This window comes from Balaenoptera physalus (assembly GCF_965194825.1).
Source record: "Balaenoptera physalus genome assembly, chromosome: 2".
Classification (NCBI taxonomy): Eukaryota; Metazoa; Chordata; class Mammalia; order Artiodactyla; family Balaenopteridae; genus Balaenoptera; species Balaenoptera physalus.
In genome coordinates this window covers 41,351,270-41,374,559 of record NC_138883.1, presented here as the reverse complement: position 1 = coordinate 41,374,559, position 23,290 = coordinate 41,351,270, and the positions used below count along the sequence as shown (strand labels likewise).

The 23,290-nt window shown below is 38.4% G+C and overlaps 2 protein-coding genes and 1 long non-coding RNA gene across 11 annotated transcripts in view; 2 read left to right on the top strand and 1 right to left on the bottom strand.

Annotated features, from left to right (window-relative positions):
• PCNX4 (pecanex 4) overlaps positions 1-4,610 on the top strand; it is a 44,675-nt gene extending 40,065 nt beyond the window's left edge. For all 8 annotated transcript variants that reach the window (XM_082450340.1, XM_082450339.1, XM_082450336.1 and 5 more), the window contains one exon: positions 1,965-4,610. In XM_082450340.1, coding sequence (XP_082306466.1) covers positions 1,965-2,216 — 252 coding nt within the window. In that variant the 3' untranslated portion in view covers positions 2,217-4,610. The remainder of the gene's footprint in view (positions 1-1,964) is intronic.
• A 1,482-nt stretch (positions 4,611-6,092) lies between these two features.
• On the bottom strand, positions 6,093-22,715 carry DHRS7 (dehydrogenase/reductase 7). Of its 2 annotated transcripts, XM_082450500.1 has the most exons (7): positions 22,445-22,715; positions 15,814-15,966; positions 13,944-14,050; positions 13,236-13,475; positions 10,768-10,890; positions 9,302-9,517; positions 6,093-6,610 (listed from the first exon to the last, which is right to left on the bottom strand). In XM_082450500.1, exons 1-7 carry the CDS (start codon positions 22,575-22,577, stop codon positions 6,563-6,565), a joined length of 1,020 nt encoding a protein of 339 aa, XP_082306626.1. In that variant the 5' UTR covers positions 22,578-22,715; the 3' UTR covers positions 6,093-6,562. The 2 variants fall into 2 exon arrangements, with proteins under 2 accessions (XP_082306626.1, XP_082306627.1); XM_082450501.1 differs by lacking the exon at positions 22,445-22,715 and having other exon boundaries at positions 13,944-14,063; positions 15,814-15,942.
• On the top strand, positions 15,975-20,203 carry LOC309655393. Its single transcript, XR_014260808.1, has 2 exons — positions 15,975-16,434; positions 17,926-20,203. It is a non-coding gene; the product is annotated as an uncharacterized lncRNA (long non-coding RNA).
• Positions 22,716-23,290: the final 575 nt, after the last annotated feature.

Here is a 23,290-nt window from a genome sequence, read left to right as displayed (position 1 = left end):
AAATTAAAAATAGAACTACCGTATTATCCAGCAATTTCAATTTTGAATGTTTATTCAAAGGAAATGAAAACACTAATTCAGAACCATACCTGCACCCCCATGCTCATTGCAGCATTATTTTTAATAGCCAAGTCATGGAAATAACCTGTATACCTACGGATGTATGGATAAAGAAAACACACACACACACTGCAGTATTATTCAGCCATAAAAAAGGCAATCTTGCCATTTGTGACAAAGTGGATAAACCTTAAGGGTATTATGCTAAGTGAAATAAGTCAGACAAAGATAAATATTTGATCTCACTTATATGTGGAATCTAAAAAATTAAAAAGAAAAAAACCAAACTCACAGACACAGAGAACAGATTGGTGGTTGCCAGAGGGTGGGAGTGGGTGCAATTGGTAAAGGTACAAACTTCCAGTTACAAAATAAATAAGACCTGGGGATGCAATGCACAGTATGGTTAATAATACTGATTGTAAAAAAAAAAAAAAAAAAAATAATAATACTGATTGTATATTGTTATATTGCTAAGAGAGTAGGTAATAAAAGTTGTCATGTCAAGAAGTGATGGATGTTAATTAGACTTATTGTGATTATTTCACAGTATATCCGAATACTGAATCATGTTGTACACCTGAAACTAATAAGTCAATTATATCTCAATTTAAAAAGGGAGGTAAAGGAAGGTATGATGACAATCTCACATCAAATAGAGAAAGAATATCAATAGAGATAGAAATTATAAAAAAGAACTAAGTGAAAAATATACTAGAGGGCTAGACCATAAATAGCATAACTTAACCCAATTTAAAAATAACAAAGGATTGTATAGACATTTCTTCAAAGGAAATATACAAATGGAACAATAAGCACATGAAAAGATGCTCATCATTCATCATCAGCAAAATGCAAATCAAAACCACAATGACATCACTTCATAGTAGGATGTCTAAAATCAAAAAGTTAGATAATAAGCGTTGGTGAGGATATGGAGAAATTGGAACTTTGATACAGTGCTGGCAGAAATGTAAAATGGTACTACCACTTCGGAAAACATTCTCGCATTTTCTCAACTAGACATAGAGTTACCATATGATCCAGTAATTCCACTCCTATATACCCAAGATAAATGAAAACATAAATCCACATGAAAATTCAAATATAGCAGCATTATTCATAATTGCTGAAAGATGGACACACCCAACTGTCCATCAACTGATGAATGAATAAACAAATAGTGGTATATTCATTCAATGGAATATTATTTGGCCATAAAAAGGAGTGAATTACTTGATACATGCTACAACATGAATCAACCTTGAAAACATGCTGAATTAAAGAAGCCAGTCACGAAAAACCACACGATTCCATTCATGTAAAATTTCCAAGACGAGGCAAATCAATACATTAGATTAGAAAATACATTAGTGGTTGCTAATGACTGGGGAAATTAAGCGATAGGAGGATAATAGCTAAAGAGTACAAGGTTTCTTTTTTAGGTCATGAAAATATTCTACAATTGTGGAGATAGTTGTACGTATCTGAACATACTAAAAAGTCATTGAATTATACATTTCACATCAGTAAATTATATGGAATGTGAATTATATCTCAATAAAGCTGCTTTTGAAAAGAGCCTATTGGATGATTGTTCACTGACTAGTATTTATGACTTATGCATTGCTGAGGCCAGATGGGATGAGGGAATAGAGAGGAAAGTAAAGAGAAGTGAGTGCAGTGGCTATCAGAAAATTTTTTTCTCTTGCACTTATTTGGAGAGCAATCAGATAGATGTGATTCTTGATTCTGAAGACAAGCAACTCGTGTACATTTTGATACACTACTTTCTGTTTAAGTTTGCCTAACTACAATGGAATTTTTCTCTAATTTTATAAATAAAGGCCTGAATATAATCTCTTTTCTTTTTCTTTCCCTCCCACCTCGTTTATTCTTTACAGGGAGTTTACACTGGGAGAGTACTTACCCTTCAAGAATTATTGATCCAAGTTGGGAAGTTAAATGCTGAAGCTGTTAGAGGTCAGTGGGCCAATCTTTCATGGGAATTGCTTTATGCCACCAATGATGATGAGGAACGTTATAGTATACAAGCTCATCCACTACTTTTAAGAAACCTTACAGTACAAGCGGCTGATCCTCCCCTGGGATATCCAATTTATTCTTCAAAACCTCTCCATATACATTTGTTTTAGAGCCCATTTTAACTTGTATTGTGAGCAAATGACATGTCTAGAAAATTAACAATATGATTCCTCATAACTTCACTGGACTTCTCTCTCTCCTCCCACAAGTCAGATGCCTAAGAAAAGCTAAGCTCTATAAAGTTGATTCTCTTAGGTATCTTAATGGTTTAAAACAACAAGTTTATGTCTAACATAAAAGTTAGAATTAGTTGGCCAATATTTGTGCCCTATTGAGTGTGGTAGGCTTTGGTAAATATAAAACATTTGTGTAAGATTATATAATGAATTTTTTAATGCTTTCTTAAATGTGTGATAAGTGACTTGCCTTAGAGAAGTCAACAACTATGTAATTTTTACATGCTTAAAAGATACACATATCAGTGTTTTTAAGTCAAGATAATGGATCCTACTGAAGGTTACATAATGTATATATATTTATTTGAAATATTAAATTTTATAGTATTTTCAAACTTTGTGCTATTTTATTTTAATATTTAACATGGTCTGTTTCCATATAATCTATTCATTTTCTTTTCATATACTTCAATTCAGAAACCTTAAAAATTTTCAATAAAATCTCTTCCAAAAAAAATCTTTTTTTTTCCAAGTATCCTTTTGATATGTTTGAAAGGAAAAGATCATCCCATTCATCATGTGAATACTCACAGAATTAGCAACATTAAGGTAATCTGATTATGACTGTTAGAGGCCATTCTGTAGATCTGGCTCCTTATGCATTTCTTTTCAACTGAATATACTGCTTCTGAAGAATGACTGATCCGGTAGGACTACCAGTTATTAGTGTCTTAAGGTGTTTGAACTAAAGGCAGAAAGAGATGAGAGAAAATTTTTCATAATGTGATCAGGCTTTTATTTTCACTCTTTTGCTGCTTAGAACTTTTTACAGGTACTTATAAGGAGGATGAACAATGAATCTGCATCATTTGGGACATGAATTTCCTCTACACCTTATTTATTTCCGTCTATAGTACCCGTTATTTAATCTGTAGTAGCCTCCTGAGTAGGTAGTACAGTAATACATTCTCTTTAGTAATGATTGAAATTATTTGAAATGTACCAATTAGGTTTTTATTACTATTATTCCTTTATTAAGTGGAACAGTTCAATACAGCAGTGTTAAAGGATAGCTTTTTGGACTAATTTCAATTAATGAATTCACGAGATTCATGTGTTAAGTCATTTTGGGGGAAGCAATATAGTATAGTTAATAAGATAGGGTTTGGTGTTACATCTGAGTTCAGATCTCAGGCTTATGATTTATGTAACTGAGATTTATTAGCTGGAAACTTATATATATATACCTTTTTTGTCACCTAGGGAAATTTTCTCATATCATTAAAAACACTAGTTATCAGTTTTAATGACTGTACAACATTGATAGATATGACAAATTATTAGACTGTCCCCCAAATAATGGGCATTTTAAGTTGTTTAAAGATTTTCAGTATTATAATAGTGCCAAGCCACGCTTTCCCTTTACCATGAATTTTTCTCAAACTGCCGCCATGTCCCTCCATTTCTTTTCATGGCCAAGTTTCCTCATCTTCATTCACTTGTCAAAACATTCCAGTCTGGATTCCATCTCTACTATCCCCCCAAATAAAGTTTTTATTAAAGTCATTATTTACCTTCATATTGTCAAACCAACTACAGCTGGCCCTTGAACAACGTGGGTTTGAACTGTGCAGGTCCACTTGTACATGGAGTTTTTCAGTAGTAAATACTAAGATACAAAGTTGATTGAATCCACAGATAAGGAGGAGCCAGGGATACAGAGGGCCCACTATAAATTATATGCAGATTAAAACCCCAGCACTATTCGAGGGTCAACTATAGTTACTTTTATATTCTCGTCTTATTTGCCCTCTAAGTAGCATTTGACACATTTGACACATTTGACAACTCCTTGAATTTTTTTCTTTTGGGCTTCCCTGACACTACATTATCTTCATTTTCTTCCTGTCTCCCTGACTACTCCTTCTCAATCACCTTTGCTGCTTCTCCTTTTCTACCTGACGTCTAAATTTTGGAATTTCTTAACAACTGGTTCAGGCCCCCTCTTCTTATTCTACGTTTCACCATAGACAATCTCATTCACTCCCAAGACCTAAAATATCATCAATAAGTTGATGATGTTCAAATACATGTACTCAACCTCTCTTCTTAGCATTGAACCTGTATATGTAACTATTTATCTCCATCTCATATATTCAAAATATCTGACCTGATTGAACTTGCCCTAAAACCAGCTTTTCTGACTTCTACCTTAGTAGTGCCTAGGTAATTCACATGACACATCTCACAGAGAATTAGGAAAGCTGGGCAAAATAATATTTTTAAGTCTGTTTAAAGGTATCAGAGAACCAAGAAGACAGTGAAGAATTATATCACCAACCAAGATCCAAGGCAAAATGAAACTTAAGAGACCTGAGCTCAGCATTTGAGCTGCTTTTCTTCTAGGAACATTTGCCAATTAAGGAAGAGGTGGCTGAGAAGATAACTAACACTTTTGGCAGACTTGCTACTAAGTTACAGGGTTAAAAAATGGAGTCCAGGGCTCTCCAAAGAAGGAGGGTGAACAAAAAAAAAGATGCATTTTCAATCTTTTCAATCCCTAAAACTGGATTAAGGTGACCCTGGATGTGTAGTGTACCTAGCTACTACCCAGAGCAAATGTACATCTTCTCTGGACCTTTTAAGTTATTTTTATAATTTTTCATATTTATGTTGGACAATCTAAAATAAAGCACATGAGGAGATAAGACAACATGAGCAAAATCCAAGAGAAACAACAGACAATAGGAACAAACCCACAGGGGTTTATAACTGGAGGCTTTTTCCTCTTAATCCCCTTCACCTATTTTGCCCCCTACCCCACAATAATCACCCATGTTTTCTCTGTGGCTGTATGTCTGTTTTTTGTTTTCTTTTTTTAAATTATACATATGAGTGAGATCATGTGGTGTTTTTCTTTGACATATTTCACTTAGCATAATGCCTTCTAGATCCATCCATGTTGTATCAAGTGGCAAGATTTCTTTTTTTAATGGCTGAGTAATATTACATTGTATATATATACACAACATCTTTATTCATCAATGGACACTTAGGTTGCTGCTGAAATTCTCAATCTTGTGTTTTACATCTTTCAATATACCAAACATAATTTTCAAGCCTGTGTTTAATAATTCCATTGTCTGGGATCCCCTGTGGACAAAATAAGCACTATCTTCTGTGCACATAAATTTAAGTATATGCAAACAGAATTGTTATAGTCATCATTTACTTTCTTCACTCATCACCGTGCTTCTAGGATATATCCATCTTGCCATGTGTGCATTTATTCCATTGCTTTTACTTGCTATACCTCATGGTGTCACTCCACCATTTACACCTTCCCCATTTCCCAAAGATAGCCACCAGGGTGGTCTCCAACTTCTCCACCAACTATTCCAGTTATTTTATGGGTGTTACCTTGTCTGTAGGTAAACTGTGAACTGCTTATACATAAGAACCATGTTTTTCTTCCCCTGTTCTTCTCCCTTGACAGTAAATAGTCAAGGAATATTTGTTGATTTTCTATTGTGGCCTATGCATGTTTTCTACTATAAGGTGCTAAAGATTAAAGTAAAATTAATGATAATAACTAAAATAAGAAGTTGCCAATGGAATCTTCCTGAGCTGAGTTTAACCCAGGCTTTACCTCTTACGAGCTCTGTGACCTTGGGAAAGTAACACCTACTTGCTTTGGGCATTTCTTTCTTCATCTATTAGAGGGCTGTTATGAGAAATAACAGAGGGCTTAGAGGGCTGTTATGAGAAATAAATGAATTAACTAATTACAAAGCACCTCAGTACAGCAAATGACATATAATAGATTTTTAATAAATTATGGCTGCTATGAGTCCTACCTACGGCTTCAAATTCCAGTCATTTGTACCTGTCAACTCTTCCAAGAGAGTGTAAGCACCTTGGAGGCATGCCATTTCAGACACTTCTTTATATCTGCCCATTACCCAGCACTCTGCTTCATGTAATATTCCATGCATTTATGCTAAATGGATTACTGTAATTCTTTGGTTGGCATTCTGCTAACCTAGATTTTAAGCATACATGGTAGAGTATGTTAAAATGCTCTTTAATCCAGGAATGTAGTATGCATTAATACCCTTATTGCAAGACTCCTGGCAATCTTATTTATTACACGTTGAAAGGAAAGTTGTATCTATTAAGAAGTAAAATCACAAATAAGTAAGTCTTCAGTGCATAAGAAAATTGCTGTTGTCACGTTTTCCGTTTCTCTTTCCATTGGCTTGGAAAATGCAAGTACTCCTTCATTGATATTTTGTCTTCCAGATTTTAAAATAAGAGGAATCTGCATCCTATAACAGAATGACAGAAACATGAATCAGTCTCTTCTACCCCGGTTTTTGACAATTCCTTCTGTTTTGAGGAGCTATATCATTATGATTCACTGTTGAGAATCCTTATAAAACCTGGGCAAATGCTTAAATCAGAATAAAAATCATAGCCAAAATTCCAGATCTACACAAAAATATCTCTAATGGGCTTAGCATAGTTATTCCCCAGTCATTTGTTAGCATCTGACTATGCCATTTCATAAATGCTGAAATTTCTATTATTACTCTTCTGGATCAGCATGTCATACCTACACTGACTTGCCTTAATAAATACAAAGAACAGTGTCTTTAGAATTAAAATATTTGACAGACAACTTCAAAATCTTTTGTGGACTTTACAGTACATTGCTTAAAGAGTAAAACAAGGCAACTCAGTCTCTAAGCGGTGACATTTCATTTGGGAAGATATCCATTTACCACTTTCAAGAATTTGCACTAAATAAGACAAAAATAAATTATAACACAAAATACAATGCAATTCTTTATGCCTAAAATTAATAACGATTCATCAAAACACAGTTCCAGACATAATGTTCATAGCTTAAATGACAGAAACAAATTCAAGTATTATCAACAAGTACATTTAGTTTGGGATAATACTGGCATTCTCTTAACTTAGATGCTTATAAACAAATTTCAATAAGGAGATGGATATATACAATACAAAATAACGGTGGGGAGGAAAGAAACAAGGAGGAGAGAATTAAGTAAAAAAAAAAAATGAGGAACAACTTTTAAAAGTTTCTAGGGTTTTGTGTAAAGAATAAGGTATATCTCAGAAATGGTTTTGGGAAATGAAAGGATGCCCAGTTTATCATAAAGTGATAAAGCAGTAAGACCACGTAATAAGCAATATTTTAAAGATGTCGGTAGGAAGAGAAAGGTCATCATTTTTAGCAAATGTGAGATGTAATGAAGTGCCTAGATTTACTGAGTGATGTTTATATCTTACAGTTAGGTATTCTGTAAACAAAAAAAAAATCCTTCCTATGGACATTCCTGAAAGAACAGCTGCTACAGTGGGACTGATACTCTAGCCCCTAGTCCTTCTTTGCCCTCTGAAACAATTATTTCTATAATGCATTCTCTGCCATATTATTTAACTCTTTGATCTTTACTATCTGTTTGCTGAATATCCTCCTGCCATTAAAACAAAAGCATTAACAGCTAATACTTAATAATCATAACACTCCACGGTATGTTTTAAGAGCTTTCCACATACTAACTCATTTACTCCCCATAACAATCCTATGACTAGGTGCTATTGTCATCAGTAATCTCCATTTTGTAGATGGGGAGACTGATTGATAGAGAAGTAACTTGCCTGGGGTCATGGGACGAGTATGGGGTAGAGCTGGGATTTCAACCTAGGTAGACCGGCACCAGGCTCCATGCTCTTAACCAGGATGCTGTGTCACCTCTTTAGTAAGGTGGCCTTTCCCTCTCAACTCTTATCCATCACTGGGCACAATGCCACTGTATCTGCTGTCCTCTAAATTTCAAACTCAGATGTAATATTTGATGAAGCTCTACCTTTGGAACCATCCCACACTACCAAGTCCCAGTGTTGGGACTTAATGTTACCAAAACACTTACAAATGTTTTGGCCCAAAGCAAACTGGTTAGGAGAAAATGAATAGCCCCCTTCATGATTTTTCAAGCTCTAGACATGTTAGTGCATATTGAAAGTTTTATAACCTTTAAGTCTCTTTAAGTATTTTGTTTTCTTTTGTTTTTTGCTTTTTTCACTAATTCATTTTCACTGTCCTGCAAAAAGCTGGAATAAATGTCTAACAATTTGTGATCGCTTAAATAGTGGTAGGTTATATAATGATACAAATGGTATGATCCCATTTTATAATTCTCCTTATATACAATCCCTGCTAACATTTCTAAAAGAAGGTAGTAATCACTGAAAGAAATACTTTAACAGTAAAAACCATCCACAGAAATAACGCTTCTTTGCATAATCATACCTATATGATCTATAATTTTTAGCTTAACTCATTACATATCCTGTGCTGTTTATACATTAAACTCTTTTGATGGTCACAATTTTCTCAAATAGTTTATAACATTCCTTACTTTTCTGGAAGAATGAGTGCTGAAAGAATGAGCGATCAGCATATTTTCCTAGACACATCTCAGATGTGCAAAGTGCTTCTGGAACAAAGTCAAAGGAACCAGCACTACATGTAAGAGTGCATCTCTTTTATAGTGTGGAAGTGCTTTGACGGAGGTAGGCACAGGGCTGAGGTGCACCAAGTCCTGGGGAGAAATGGGAGGGGAGGCCAGGTATCAACCCAAGGAGGTGACACTTGTAGAATGTAGACTTGTAGGATGGGTTGGAGTTTGTGGGGACACATGGTAGAGAAAAAGCATTTTGGCCCATACACTAGCCAAACAGTAAGTATAGAAGAAAAAATGGCAATCCTTGATTTGATTTTACCTTGTAGAAAACTTTCTCCAAGACCAGTAGTAATTTATAGTAAACCAACAGATATGCATGGGGGAATGGAAAACTTTTTATACCTTTTGTATTTATATCATGAGGTTAGTGGAAGGTTAGTAAGAAAAGTTTTCAAGCACTAGAAGATGTCATACTTTCCTACAAGATTGATATGTATTCAGAAATGTATAAATTGGTCTTACCACACCATTCTTAAAGTTCTCAATCCTTTTCTTCCCTAATTTGTTGGTTATCCACCAGGCCCAGGTTGGCATATATTGCCACAAATATGCCATTAACAAAAAAGGCTGATCCGCGATCCAAACTTCCTTCAAATCATTGGCCATGCTGATTAACATCAGCTGCACACAACGACTGACTGTCATCTTGTGGGACTGATCTGCATCGCTGCCTGTAGTCTAAGAAAATTTTGAAAAATTAGTGAGGGATGTGTATTTATCCAAGGTATCTCACAGAACTTTTAGGCTAGAAAGGACCCAGAAGACATCTAGTTGAGTGACTCCTTTAATGTGGCCTCATGCCCCTTAGGAGTCCCCACAGGTACTAATGGGTGCCTATAAGCTATTTGTAATATTTCAAAAAGCCTAATGGAATTCATACACTTAACCAGATAAGATTGTGCAGGCTAACTAAAAGATAAAGGTTCTCTGCTTTCAATTAGAATTGTACCATCTTAAAGTACTTAATGATAATTCCATGTCCAAAAATTCCATGTTTACTTTAATAGTAAAAAATGTTAAACAAATTATTAATACATACATTTAGCAAGTGAAATTCTATAAAATATGGAGTCCATGGGGATGAAATGGAGGAAGAAGATAAAAGCGGTTTCTTGGTATTGAACAAATCTGGTACTGCTACTCTAGTTAACCCACTACCATTCTACAAATAAACTGAGGCCCAGAAAGGCAGTAACTTATCTGTGCTCACACAGATCATTTAGTAGTAGCCAGTTCTATATTCCAAGTCCCTTGATTCCTATAATAGAGTGCTTATTCTATTTTACCATAGTGCTTCCACAGAAAATGTGAAAATGTAAACTGTATACATAAACATTTACATAGAAGCATATATAGGTTTATATCTCAGTAGAAATATTAGTGGAGAAGAAGGAAAATTTCATGGCCTTTAGAGGGATTTTTGTATTAGTGAGTGATACTGGATTCTTCATGAGACATTCACTATTAATTTGATAGATCACTTATGTGTAATCTATGAGCTGAGGGAAGCACAGGCCTGGGTGAGGCTAACCTAAAATTAGTACAACTCAACAAGCTTTTTTCTAAGCTCCTTCACCATAATCCCTTTTTTAAAATCCCAGTAAGATTTAATGTACTAAAATTCAGCCACACAGAACCTTTCAATGTTGCTATAATTTGTGAACTGATTAAAACTGGGTTTTTAAAATACTGATAGTGCACATAATAGTGGATTACTTATAAGCAGTTATCTTAGTAATTTCTTTAGCTTTTATTAAAACTGGATGCCAAAGCCCTATCAGCTAACCTTAACAATTTTCCTAATGCTGAGTTCAGTTCTGTAAATAGTTCATAAGCAATTCTAACATGAAAACCCTGAGGCATAGTGATATAATGCCAGTGTATAACTACTAAAGCATTCAAATTATTCCCCAACTAGAAATTTTTACCTTTGTGACTTCTTCAGTTAGGGCATTCTTCACAATATTTGATTGCACAGGTCCTGGGCAAATGTTAGAAACTATTATACCTGGGTATGTAGCAAGTTCAATTCGGAGGGTATTAAAAAATCCCTAAAAGGCAAAAAAAAGCAAGTAAAATTAAATACAGACACATATCTCATGTTTACTAATAGCACTGAATTACTTTTCTTCAACTTTTTATGAAGGCCAACAGCAGCAGAAAATATGTCCTGAAATGCCTGAGTAAAGGATAGGAAATGTAATTACACAAGATGAGGCATTTTTAAGTGTAAGACTGAAGGCAATCTAGAAGAGGCATTCTCAGCTCTTTCCAGGTATGAATGGTTCATCCCCGCATTGGCAGTGGCAGCTCATGCCACCAGTGATTTAGCACTGGATTAGTGAGAGATTACCCCTGGAGAGTCTGATACACCCTCCCACCCAGTCGCCGCCAGCTCCCCACCCCAAAAGGGTTGCGTGTTCTCCACCGAGCGTCACTAAGGCTGGGTTTCTTTTTCTCCCTCAAAGTGGCCTAAAGTGCAGATGTTGGGGCAAGGGGGAGCAAGCGGGGATTAGTATTAAACCGAAACTATCATAGAGGAACAGTTCAACCTTTTCAATTACTGTTTGAATAGACAATTAGTTTCAGCAATGATTTATATTTTGGGGGTAGTAAGAGAGTACATGGCTAGTTAAAAATGTAATATGATTGCTTACTCAATGGCTTTTGTGAAAACAAGCTGGACCCTCTAGACTTAAAAGATACTGCCCATTTCTAAACCAAATAGGGAGTAAACATCTACATCCCTTCACCTCCTCTCTAAATCAGGAAATATTCCAAGACTACATTGTGATAAACTGAATTAATTGAAAAGCCTAAGCAGCTAACCCAGGGTGCATTCATTTATGATCCAATAACATCAAACAGTTACCAGCCTTTAATGCTGATGCCTAACAAACACAGGGTCTTTGAGGGTTCATGCTGTCAGAGACTAATACGGTGCCTGACTCAGATGGACAGGAAAAAAGGCTTCATGAATGAACTCCTGCACCCTTAACCTTCTGCCACTCTAAGCAAAAGAGGGGAGAGGACACCATGAAAGCCAATACACCAGACACGAAAACCTCTCCTTGTTTGAAATCACATCTAGTATAGTGTGTGAACTTCTGAATGACAAATAAGTTCACTCTCTAGCTTGCTGGGTATCGGGGAAGGAAATGTACTCTTCAAAAAGAGCCTCCTGGTCTCAGTGTTCAGCTACTGGTATAATCAGAGTCTCAACCTGCCACATGGTATCAGATGATCAAATCCAATAATAAAACAGTCAGTCTCGGAGGGCAGGCCAGACAACTCATATTGTGTTTGACTGAAAGCATCCTGCATGTCTTATGAGATACTAAGTGCGAAACAGATGGGGTGGCCAACTTCCCTCATCTGCCTGCCTGAGACTTGCCCAACTGCTCTGCAGGAAGTAAATGATACCCCATTACCAAATATGAGGAAATCATCACTCCCATATTTCATTTCATCACTCTGCAACTGTCTGCTCTGCACAGCAGAAAGAGGATCCTAAGGAACCAAAGCTTCAAATTTTCATGTGACTGATGACCCATTCAACTATTGCATCTCATTATTCCAACAGTGAAACATTCTACTTAAACTGACCTTCAACAGCATTAATTATAAATCATTTGTCTTTCTTAATCATTCTCCTATTGGCCTTATGATTTAATTTGCTCCATGTTATAGTTTAGTAACATTTCTTATCCACTCTTAAGCCAACATTAAAAATTCATCCGTTTCTAATATTCACATCTCATAAATTATGCAAGCCAAATTAAGCTTCCTCCGAGACTCTGCCTTAACTAGATTTTCTTCTTCCAATGAAATCAGAGTAAACAGAGTCAAGGCTAGTCCCAGTAGGGATATGAAACGCAGGGCTAGTCATTCAGTGGGCAGTTCCTATGTCTGACATGCATGTACATTTAGAAATTCAGGTAAAATAAACACCAACAACAATGGGGAAGGAAAAAGAAGTCACAGAAATGAGGAGGACAAGTACATCCTGAAATGTGAGTAGAAGAAACAAGGGGTAGACCCCAAATTTGCCATGAAGATGTGTTAGAAATGAGGAAAAGGTAAAGGGTGACATGTCAACTAGACTATACAGTTTTCAAGGGCAGGGATCATATCATATCTTTATATTCCCAGGACCTGTTGCAGTGCACGACATAGTGTAGGTGCTCAATACATGTTTGCTAAATTAGGAAGAGGCATGTAAGGCTCAAGTCTTTTTTAGCATCTTCTGGGTAAGTCTTCTACCCGAGATCTCCCTGGGTGTCTCTCTGTCTCCATACATCACTACCCAGTTCCAATGATCTCTTGCAGTGAAGGCCATATGCCCCATATACACATTCAGGTCAGTTCTATCCGAGTTGAGTTTTGGCAGCCTTACCTGAAGAGCGTGTTTGCTGGCACAATAGCCAGCAGAAAGGGGTGCACATACAACACCCAGGAGGCTAGTCACAGTAACAATTTTTCCTTGCTTCCTCTCAATCATGTGAGGCAGAACACACTTTGTCAAGGACACCGTCCCTAAGTAGTTAACCTCTATTAGCTCCTTGTAGACGTCCAGGCTGGTGTCCACACACAAAGAACGCTGGGATACTCCACCATTGTTGACCAGAATGTCAATCTAATTAAAGAAAATCAGAAAAGGGGCACTTTAGGATGACCTGTAGACGTATTGTTGGAATTCCCAGGGATGGCTGGTTATATTGTTAACTTGATGAATCAATGGAACAGGATGGTATATTTCCAGAAGTCAGCAATAAAAAAGATAAAATGAAAATCAGAATTCACCTATGGAACTAAATTCTCAACTTAAGTGACTTTTTATGGAAAATAATGTGTCACAAAAATAACAGGCACAGTGGATTTTTAGCTTCTTTTGTTTTACATGGAGGAGTTAGTATTTGTTAAGGGAGGAAAAGTTCTAATTACATAAAGCCACAGTCTCAGAGATTAGGAGGCCCAACTCATGGGCCTTCATCACACTGCATGAACCCATTTGCCTAAAGCCCTTTGAATGACAGCACCATAGATGGGAATCTCTTTTGCAGCTACTTCAAAGCAAGATTCATGCACTCAAAATGCTACTTACTTTGCCAAACTCCTGGAGAACCGCTTTGGTAGCCATTTCATGGGAACTTCTGTTAGTCAGGTCAAGGGGCAAAATGAGTATATCTTTTCCTTTCAAATTGCCATTCTCTAAATAAAGACACTTAAAAATTAATGTGGAAGTCATGTGCTATTTACATTAACATTTAACACCCACCCTACAACCACATTTGGCAATGAACTCATTTCTGGGTGGCCCTGTGGTTGAGGTTCTCTTCAGTGACCAAGAAGAGGACTGGTAGTGATATGGCAACATATCATCAGACAAAAAGCTGGGTACACAGGAAGTAGAATTCCTCTCTTCAGCTTGAATATATACAGCCTAATATTGGAACAGACTCTAGAAGAAATCAAGATTATACTACAAACTAAAAAAAGCAAAAATTTTAGAGCAATTTCTTTAGAAGTACAGAGGTACATCTGTACAACTGTTATATGATAGGTTCACTACTTGATTTTTAAACACATTTTTTTAAAATTTTATGCTGAAAATCAATAAGAAATTGAGTCCTCCAGTCACATGACACATAGAAGCTTCCTTCCAGAGGCTAAGGATTCCAGGAGGCAAACAAGGAAAAGGATACAATCCTGAAATTCGCAACCAAGAAACATGTTGTGCTGTAATGGCCCTTTCTATTTCTGTTCATCAAAAGGGCAACTGAAACTAATTTCCTTGAATTCTAACCTTGAAATACAACAAGGTTGTGTTTCAATAAGAAAAACAAGTAAGTAGAGAAAACAAGAGGTGTAAAGGCTTTATGGGCAAAGGAGTAAATTGTGAAACATTAACTGTTTTTTAAAAGAAATAGTTTGCACTAATGATCTGACAAATAAAAGGGAAACAGCCTTACTCGAGCTAAGAAATGCTGTTATGGTTCATTTCTGCCAGTGCAAGTCTCAACATGGAGGAGCAACTGCCATAAGAAGTGGCCCAGTTCAGAAACACAAGAAGCCTTTGAAAGCAATATCGTGAAAGAGGGCTTGTGGCCGTGGCAACTAACTCTGTTTCTGGGTGGTTAGTTCCATCAGCAAAGTGAAAGAAAGATTTTTAAAGAATGACAGGTAAATGACCAAAAAAATGGTCTACTGGAAAATTCAAAATTATTTCAGGGTAGATACTAAATGTCCCATGAGAAATAATAACTTTATTACTTGAGGCTGCTTTCACTGTGAACATAACTACACCAAAACCCAAACAGACAAAAAAATTGTTGTCCTATATATATGAAAAATATTACCTCAAGTTGCATTTTTCAAACTTAATTCTATTCCGAGACTTCCCTAGTGTCCAGTGGTTAAGACTCCATGCTTCCACTGCAAAGGGGCATGGGTACGATCCCTGGTCCGGGAACTAAGATCCCACATGTGTGGCGTGCCCGAAAAAAAAAAAATTAAACTCTATTCCTGTTTTATCCTGGTAACAGAAATCTTATACCATTTCACATGATTTTAATATCTGATGTTTTAACAAAATGTCAATTAAATTTCTCTGGTTACATACATGTATATCATACATAAGAACCAAATTGTTCTTTCTCTAAGACGAAAATGTAAGACATTTATTTGGTCACTAAAAATCCACTAGCATTTGAGAGAATTGATGGTCACTCCCTACTGCTAAGAACCAGTGTCAAAAAAAAGTAGAAATGTGGCAGAAAAAGAGAAGAAAAAGGGCAGGCCAGCTAACTAAGAGATGACAAAAGGGAGAGGACTTGGATCAAAGCACGTAGAGCATTTGGAAACAGAGTCTACTGCCCAGGAGGATCCCCCTCTTCCCTCTAAAATTCCCAAATTTTGACTTTGGGTTCTGATTTACTTCTAGGAAGCACTGCTGCTATTTTAGATTTACTTACCAAGGCATCTTCTTTTCACCCTTTCCAGCTCATGCACTCTTCTGGCTGACAGCACAAGAGAAACTCCTAGTTTGGACAGCTGGTAAGCCAGCTCTTCACCAATCCCACTTGATGCTCCAGTCACCCACACCACCATATCAGTCAGCTCCCATTCTATTGAAAAAGGAGTGGGGATTGAGGGGAGAAAATAAGCTACAGGTTACATCCATAAATCAAAGATTAACCAAAGGAAAAAAGTAGTTTTATACAATATCACTGAATAAGAAGACATAATGTGTGGTGCTTAAAAATTTAAATATCCTATGTTTACAGCCTTGATTGTGGTGATGGTCTCACAGGTGTATACTTATCCCCAAACTCATCCAGTTGTATACTTAAATATGAACAGTTTCTTATATGATAATCATACCTCAATAAAGTGGTTTAAAATTTTTTTTAATTAAATATCCTAAGAAAACACTTCCTACCTAGTGATACAAATCATATTAGTAACAGTTATCAACATGTTATTTTGTGTATTCTAGACTCTTGGTGAGTTTTCCAGACTTTACTTCAAGGTATAACTCCATGGTCTGACTCTAAGGCTCTATTTATCTGTATATTTGATCAAGAAGAGGAAGGGTAAGTAAATAGAAAGTATCTGGACTCACATTCTCACTTTCCGTATTCATAAATGAGGGATTCAGATAAGATGATCACTAAAAGTCCCATCCAGTTTTCAATTCTATTATTCTAATTTCTTGCAAATCTGAATATACCAAGTTCTACTCTAGGGTATGGTAGAATCACCCTGGATTTTTAAAGTCATGTTTTCCCCATTTGTCAATCATATCTGATGCCTATCAACTAAAGGTCATTTTGTAAAAGTGCCCTCCAAATGCCTGAGCTTTCATCTTAGAAGAATCTAGTAGTTCACCCAAGAAGAAATACATATGAGCAATGAAATGTACTCTGTTTGCCCAAGTATCATCTTGTTAAAGATTGTAAAAATGTAAAATAAAGCAATGACGAGTGGTTTATTCTCCAGTGAAAAACTTATTTGCACTGAAGCACACGATAGCCACCGGTCCACCTGAATTCATAGAGAGTCACTGTAGTGCGGTGTTCCTGTGTGCCTTATTTATTAAAATGTGTTATTTATCAAAAATAGCAAACAAGGTTTTATTTAAGATACACATTGCTGATTTTAGATCAGAAAAGTTAAAATCAGGAAACTAGTTTACTGTTTTAGTCAAACAATTCTAAAACCTAACTGGCGGGTAATCAGTACGAGCTCTGGAGACTATCAGGGCTCAAGTTCCAGCTGTTTCACACACAGCAATGAAATGCTCCCATGTGAGAACTCGGTGCCTTAATTTTCCAAACCTGGAAAACTGAATTAATAATAAAACCTCCTTCATAGGCCTGTTGAGAGAAATGAGTTAAAACATGTAAAGCACTCAGAGCAGTGTGTGACACATACTCAGTGCTTAATAAAATGTCAACTGTAATTGTTGCTAAAATTGTTTAACAAATGGACTTTTTGGCAGCAAATCACATTGTATGCTGTAATTTCTCCAGCCACGGGCAATGGGGTTACTAACTTTAATGGCTTAACATTTTTTCATTGCTTCCTATGTGTTTAAACATATTACTTTATTAAAACCCTCACAAGGACCTTATGAAACAAGAATGATCTCAATTTTATAGAAAAGGAAACTGAGGTTTACAGAGATTAATTTACAGCACTAGACTGTAAATTTCCTTAAGGCTAGGACCCTGACTCTCTTATTCATTGCTGTGTCCTCAGTGCATCGCACAGAGACTCGCATAGAGAAAGCACTCCATAAATCACTGTTGAATAAACACCCAAGAACCCTGGCAGAGCTAGGATAGGAGTCCAGGTATATCTAGCTCCAAAGCCCACACTCCGATCACTAGCCTACACTGACCACGTTTTAATAAGATCAATATCTTAGAACCCAACTGTCTTAGCCATTCAAGAAAATGTCCTCAGGAAAGAGGTGTCATGTAAATATCTGAACTAAGGACAGAAACATCCCAAATACTGTGTCTGGGCTACAATGCTTTCCTATCATTTGATGTACTTTTTTCTCTTTTTTTTGGCTGCAGCTTGAAGGATCTCAGTTCACTAACCCGGGCCACGGCAGTGAAAGCTCCAAGTCCTAACCACTAGACCACCAGGGAACTCCCACATCTGATGTACTTTTGTGGAAAGGCTCAACTGAGCAACCTTCCTGAAGGACTTTATCAGGAATAGCAGAACGTATATTCAGATAGTCATTCAGTGAGTACTCATTGTTCCAAAGTTCTGCAATACACAAGACTACAAGGTGAATATAATTTGTAACTATTTACTAACTAGCACAGAACTAACAAAGATTTCTTCATTTGTATACCAATATGCAAACATTATTTAAATGCAACAATGAAAACCCGCAGGCTCACATTTACCTTAGTACACCTGCAGTTCTGGCACCCTTCTTCCCACTCTGGAGAAGAAAACTTTTTTATTCAGCACCAACTTTTGTTTAACAATTCAACAGAATCTGGCATACATAATGGCCTCCCCTAAAGAGCCTCTGAAAGCAGATTCTTGGAGTTGGAAGGACACTTAGAGTTCAACCCGCAACCCAGTTTCAGAATTCTCCCCTCAGGCTGTTGACTAGTCTCTACTTAATTTCCTCACAGGAAGAGTAAGCTAGTTATCTCTGAGGCACCGGTTCCTTTTCAAGGCAAGTCTAATCATTCAAGGGGTTCAGGGATTCTTTCTTACACTGATAACTTTAACTCCTATGGATCGGCAGCCGTTGGCAGCAGTTCTGCCTTGTGGTGTCAGGAAGAATAAATCAAGCCTGTTTTGCACATGACAGTGTCTCATCTATTTGAAGACAGCTGTTATGTCCTCCCTACGTCCTTTCATCTCTTGCTTCTCTAAGGCTAAACACCTCCAATTTCTGCTACCTTCCCTCAGATGGCATGGCATCCGATTTCCTCACTCTTCTGCTCACACCCTCTGCACAAGCTCCAGCTGGTCAATGTTCCTACTGAAAGGAGCTGACCAGAGCAGGACACAGGATTCCCATGGGGTCTGGACAGTTCAGAGCAAAGTGACATGACTTACTCGCTTCCCTTGTCCCTCAGAAGGGAGGCTCCGTGAGGGCCCAGGCAGTGGCTGGCTCAGTCACTGCTGTGTCCCCAGTGCCCAGCACAGAGGCCAACACAAGCAGGTATTCAGAAGACATCTGTTGTTGTTTGCAGTTTGTTCCATCAGACACTAAACATCTCCCAGGATTGCCTAATCTTTTCTGGCACTTCACAGTTGATTCACTTCGAGGTTACTGCCAACTAAAATCTGACTCTTCCTCATATGTGCTGCTGTTGAGACTTTTCCTACTCTGGACTGGTGCCATGGATTTTTCTGGATCTACATGCAATACCTAAAATTAGTCACTCTTAAATGTCACCATGTGAGACACAGGCTTGGAAATGCAGAGACTATCTCCAGAAGGATACATAAAAGGCAGGAAATGGTGGTTGCCTCCAAAGAGGCATACTGGGTGGCTGGGAGACAAGGGTGGAAGAGAGCTTTACTTGTCACCATACATCCCTTTGTATTTTTAAAATTTGCCTTATGTGAGTATATTGTCTATTTTTTAAAGTGACAGAAAGTAATAAACCTATAGAGAAGAAAAAGAGGATAATTTTATTTTAACCTTAAAAGAGTCTGCCCGTCTTTGCAGGCTGAGCTGTTTAGGGAACTTGAGTCTATCTTCATGTTCCTTTTACTTTTTTTCATTATCGCCTCACCCCCACCCCCAGCCCCTAAATGTCTTTTTAGTCATTTTTTCCTAATTAACTCCTCCAAGACATTTAAATTTCACAGATATACTGTATATCTGTTTATGTATTTACATATATCTATCTGTGTTTTCTACATAAAAGGAGTTCTATGAAGTTTACTCTTCAGTCAATGCAGGTTTAAGAATGGTGAAATTTAAAAATTAAGTTAAAAGTTAAGTTAAGGGCTTCCCTGGTGGTGCGGTGGTTGAGAATCTGCCTGCCAATGCAGGGGACACGGGTTCGAGCCCTGGTCTGGGAGGATCCCACATGCCGCAGAGCAACTAGGCCCGTGAGCCACAACTACTGAGCCTGCACGTCTGGAGCCTGTGCTCCGCAACAAGAGAGACCGCGAAAGTGAGAGGCCCGCGCACCGCGATGAAGGGTGGCCCCCACTTGCCGCAACTAGAGAAAGCCCTCGCACAGAAACGAAGACCCAACACAGCCAAAAAATAAATAAATAAAATATACAGGAAATTCACATTTATTAAAAAAAAAAGTTAAGTTAAAAGCTATTAACATTTAACTTTACAACTGTAAACTTACAAAAGTTATTTTGCTAAATAACTTGTAATGTATTTACTTAAATTGTAATGTATTATATTACATATGTAAATTGGCAAATTATACAGCTACATAATAGCAAAGTAATTAAATGTATTAAAAAAAACCTTCAAAACTGATACTTTTCCAGCAAAAGTAAGACACTGAAAAAACTAAATGAATTTCTTAAAAATTACCTTTAGCCACCTTAACTTTTACTTGATATGTTAAAATAACTTTTCATTTAACTAGCTGCTAGATATTGTCAACATTTTTCCTTTTCAGCACTTGACATTATCAATTGAATAACTTTTATAGAATAATAAAATATAAGGTATTTTTATGTAATTCTCAAAGTCCAATTTAACACAAAAGCACTGAGGATCAAACACAAATATCCACAAAGCAGCCAACAGGCACATGCATTCCATCTGCTGAGATGGAGCAAATGACTAAGAGAAAGTGTACCAATCACAGCCATCTATTTGCCATAGTTCTGTAGCCCTGATCTTGCACATGTGTTAATGTATTTTCCATGAACTCAATGTCAGCGCTACACATGCTATACCCCCCAAAAACCCAAGAAGAAAAATGAAATACTAAGGAATAATATTTTGTTGGGTAGAGATGAGCTTTGGAGGGGCATAAAACATTGTACCATCTAAGATTTTTTCCTGTCCCCAAGAACCAATTCTCACCCCTGTGTAAGTGGTATGGCTCCTCTTCCCTCCCTGGCTCCAGTTTTTGTTTGTTTGTTTTTAACAGTTTTAATGGAGTATAATTGCTTTACAGTGTTGTGTTAGTTTCTGCTGTACAACAAAGTGAATCAGCTATATGTATACATATATCCCCATATCCTCTCCCTCTTGAGCCTCTCTCCCACCCTCCCTATCCCACCACTCTAGGTGGTCACAAAGCACTGAGCTGATCTCCCTGTGCTATGCGGCTGCTTCCCACTAGCTATCGATTTTACATTTGGTAGTGTATATACGTCCATGCCACTCTCTCACTTCGTCCCAGCTTCCTCATCCCCCGCTGTCCTCCAGTCCGTTCTCCACATCTGCGTCTCTATTCCTGCCCTGCCACTAGGTTCATCAGTACCTTTTATTTAGATTCCATATATATGTGTTAGCATACAGTATTTGTTTTTCTCTTTCTGACTTACTTCACCCTGTATGATAGACTCTAGGTCCATTCACCTCATTACAAATAACTCAGTTTCGTTCCTTTTTATGGCTGAGTAACATTCCATTGTATATATGTGCCACATCTTTATCCATTCATCTGTCAATGGACATTTAGGTTGCTTCCATGTCCTCCTGGCTATTGTAAATAGTGCTGCAACGAACATTGTGGTACATGTCTCTTTTTGAATTATGGTTTACTCAGGGCATATGGCTGGCTCCATTTTTAAAGCATACTAGTTATCACTTCCAAGCAAACCTCCTCACATGATTTGGATAGTTTCATACAGGAAACTAGGTCCAGGGAAATCCCACTTCCCCCCTGGCCCTTACAGAGCCAAAGCCTAGCTCTGGGCAGTCTATTGATTTCTCTGAGCATTAGGTTCCCTATCTGGAAAATAAGCTTAATAATGCCTACTTTATAAGAGTCACTGTAAAGGTGACCTGTCATGTGTGAAAAGGGCCTAAGCCCAGTGCTTAGCACATAGAATGCGTTTAGTAAACGACCATCAAATATTAAGCAGGGCACAGATAAAAGTGAGACAGGCAGAACGCCTTTTAGTATGCCAGTAATGATCTTCCTCCAGGCAAAACGCCAATCCAGTTCTTTCTATGGTTATACTTTTATCCCAGTGAGTAAGCAGGTATGTGGGTGACTCTGGATTACCTCAAATTTTATTTCGTTACTCTGAGTAGAGAGAGAAATGGCAGATAAACAACCGCACAAAGTAGCCTCAAAAGGAGTCTCCTTTAAGAACGCACTGTTTCTCAAAGTATTGTCCTCCCACGCTGCATCGGAATCCCTGGGAGCGGGCTTGAGAATTCTGAGATCTGTGGGCGCCCCACAGTGCTCTCTTACGCTGGCAACCAGGCAAGTCCATATGGACCAGGACAGAAGACAAAAGGCCCCGGCCCTTTCCTCCCCGAACCGTAGCCCCGGGGAAAGACGCAGCCTCGCTTCCCGGAAGCGCCACGCCACCCTTAGCGAGGGACGCGAAGGCAGCGGAAATCGGACCGCACGGAGCCTGGCCTCCCACTCCGGAAAGGCGGCTGCGGGTCCTCACCTGGGCGTCGCCCCTGCCACTCGGCCCACAGCAGGGTCAGGTCGCCGTCGGCCCGCAGGAAGCATACCAGCTGCACCAAGAGCGCGAGCAGCGCGCAGAGCGCCAGCAGCCAGAGCAGCAGGTTCCAGCTCATCGCGGCCGCGCGCACCCTGCTACGCAGGACGAAAACCGACCGACCAACAAAGCCACCGACCGAGTCTAAGCCGTGCGGCAACGCTCGTGCCTCAGCGCCGCCTCCGCCGCCGCCGCGCCCGCCCCCGGCCCGGGCCCGCCCAGAGAGCCGGCAGAAGGGAGGAGTGGCCAGGTGCACCCAGACCAGCTCCCCGCCGGCCGGGAGCCGCCCCTCGGCTGCGCGCGTTGGGCGTGGGCGATGCCGGCCCAGCGCCCCGCCCGGCGATCGCTGCCCAGGCTTTGCCTGCTTGTGCTCCTAATAAGGGGTTGCAGTAGGAACAGACGGCGTGGATGACTCAAGCACTTGGCGATACTCCTGTTGGTACGGTAGTCACAGCATTTATAATCTCAAGAACGATTCTTTTACAGTTGTTTTGCGGGCAAATAGTTTTCGAAGCTCAGGAAGAGCACAAATATTCCAACCTATGAATTCGACCTCCTCCTCCCCCTTCTTATCTTTCTTTCTTTAACTAGATGAACCCAACAAACCGTCAATTTGTTTCCACCCCACGCCACCCCCACCCCTTCCCCGAATTAACCCAGTGGCTGAGTAGGACTGGCCCCGTGTCCACCTATATTTGGAAAGCACCTTGAAAAGTGACCCTGGCCCCATTGCTGAATGAGAAAGTGCAGGTTGGGCGTCCTAGTGCTAGGAGCGCGGACTGGGGACTTGAG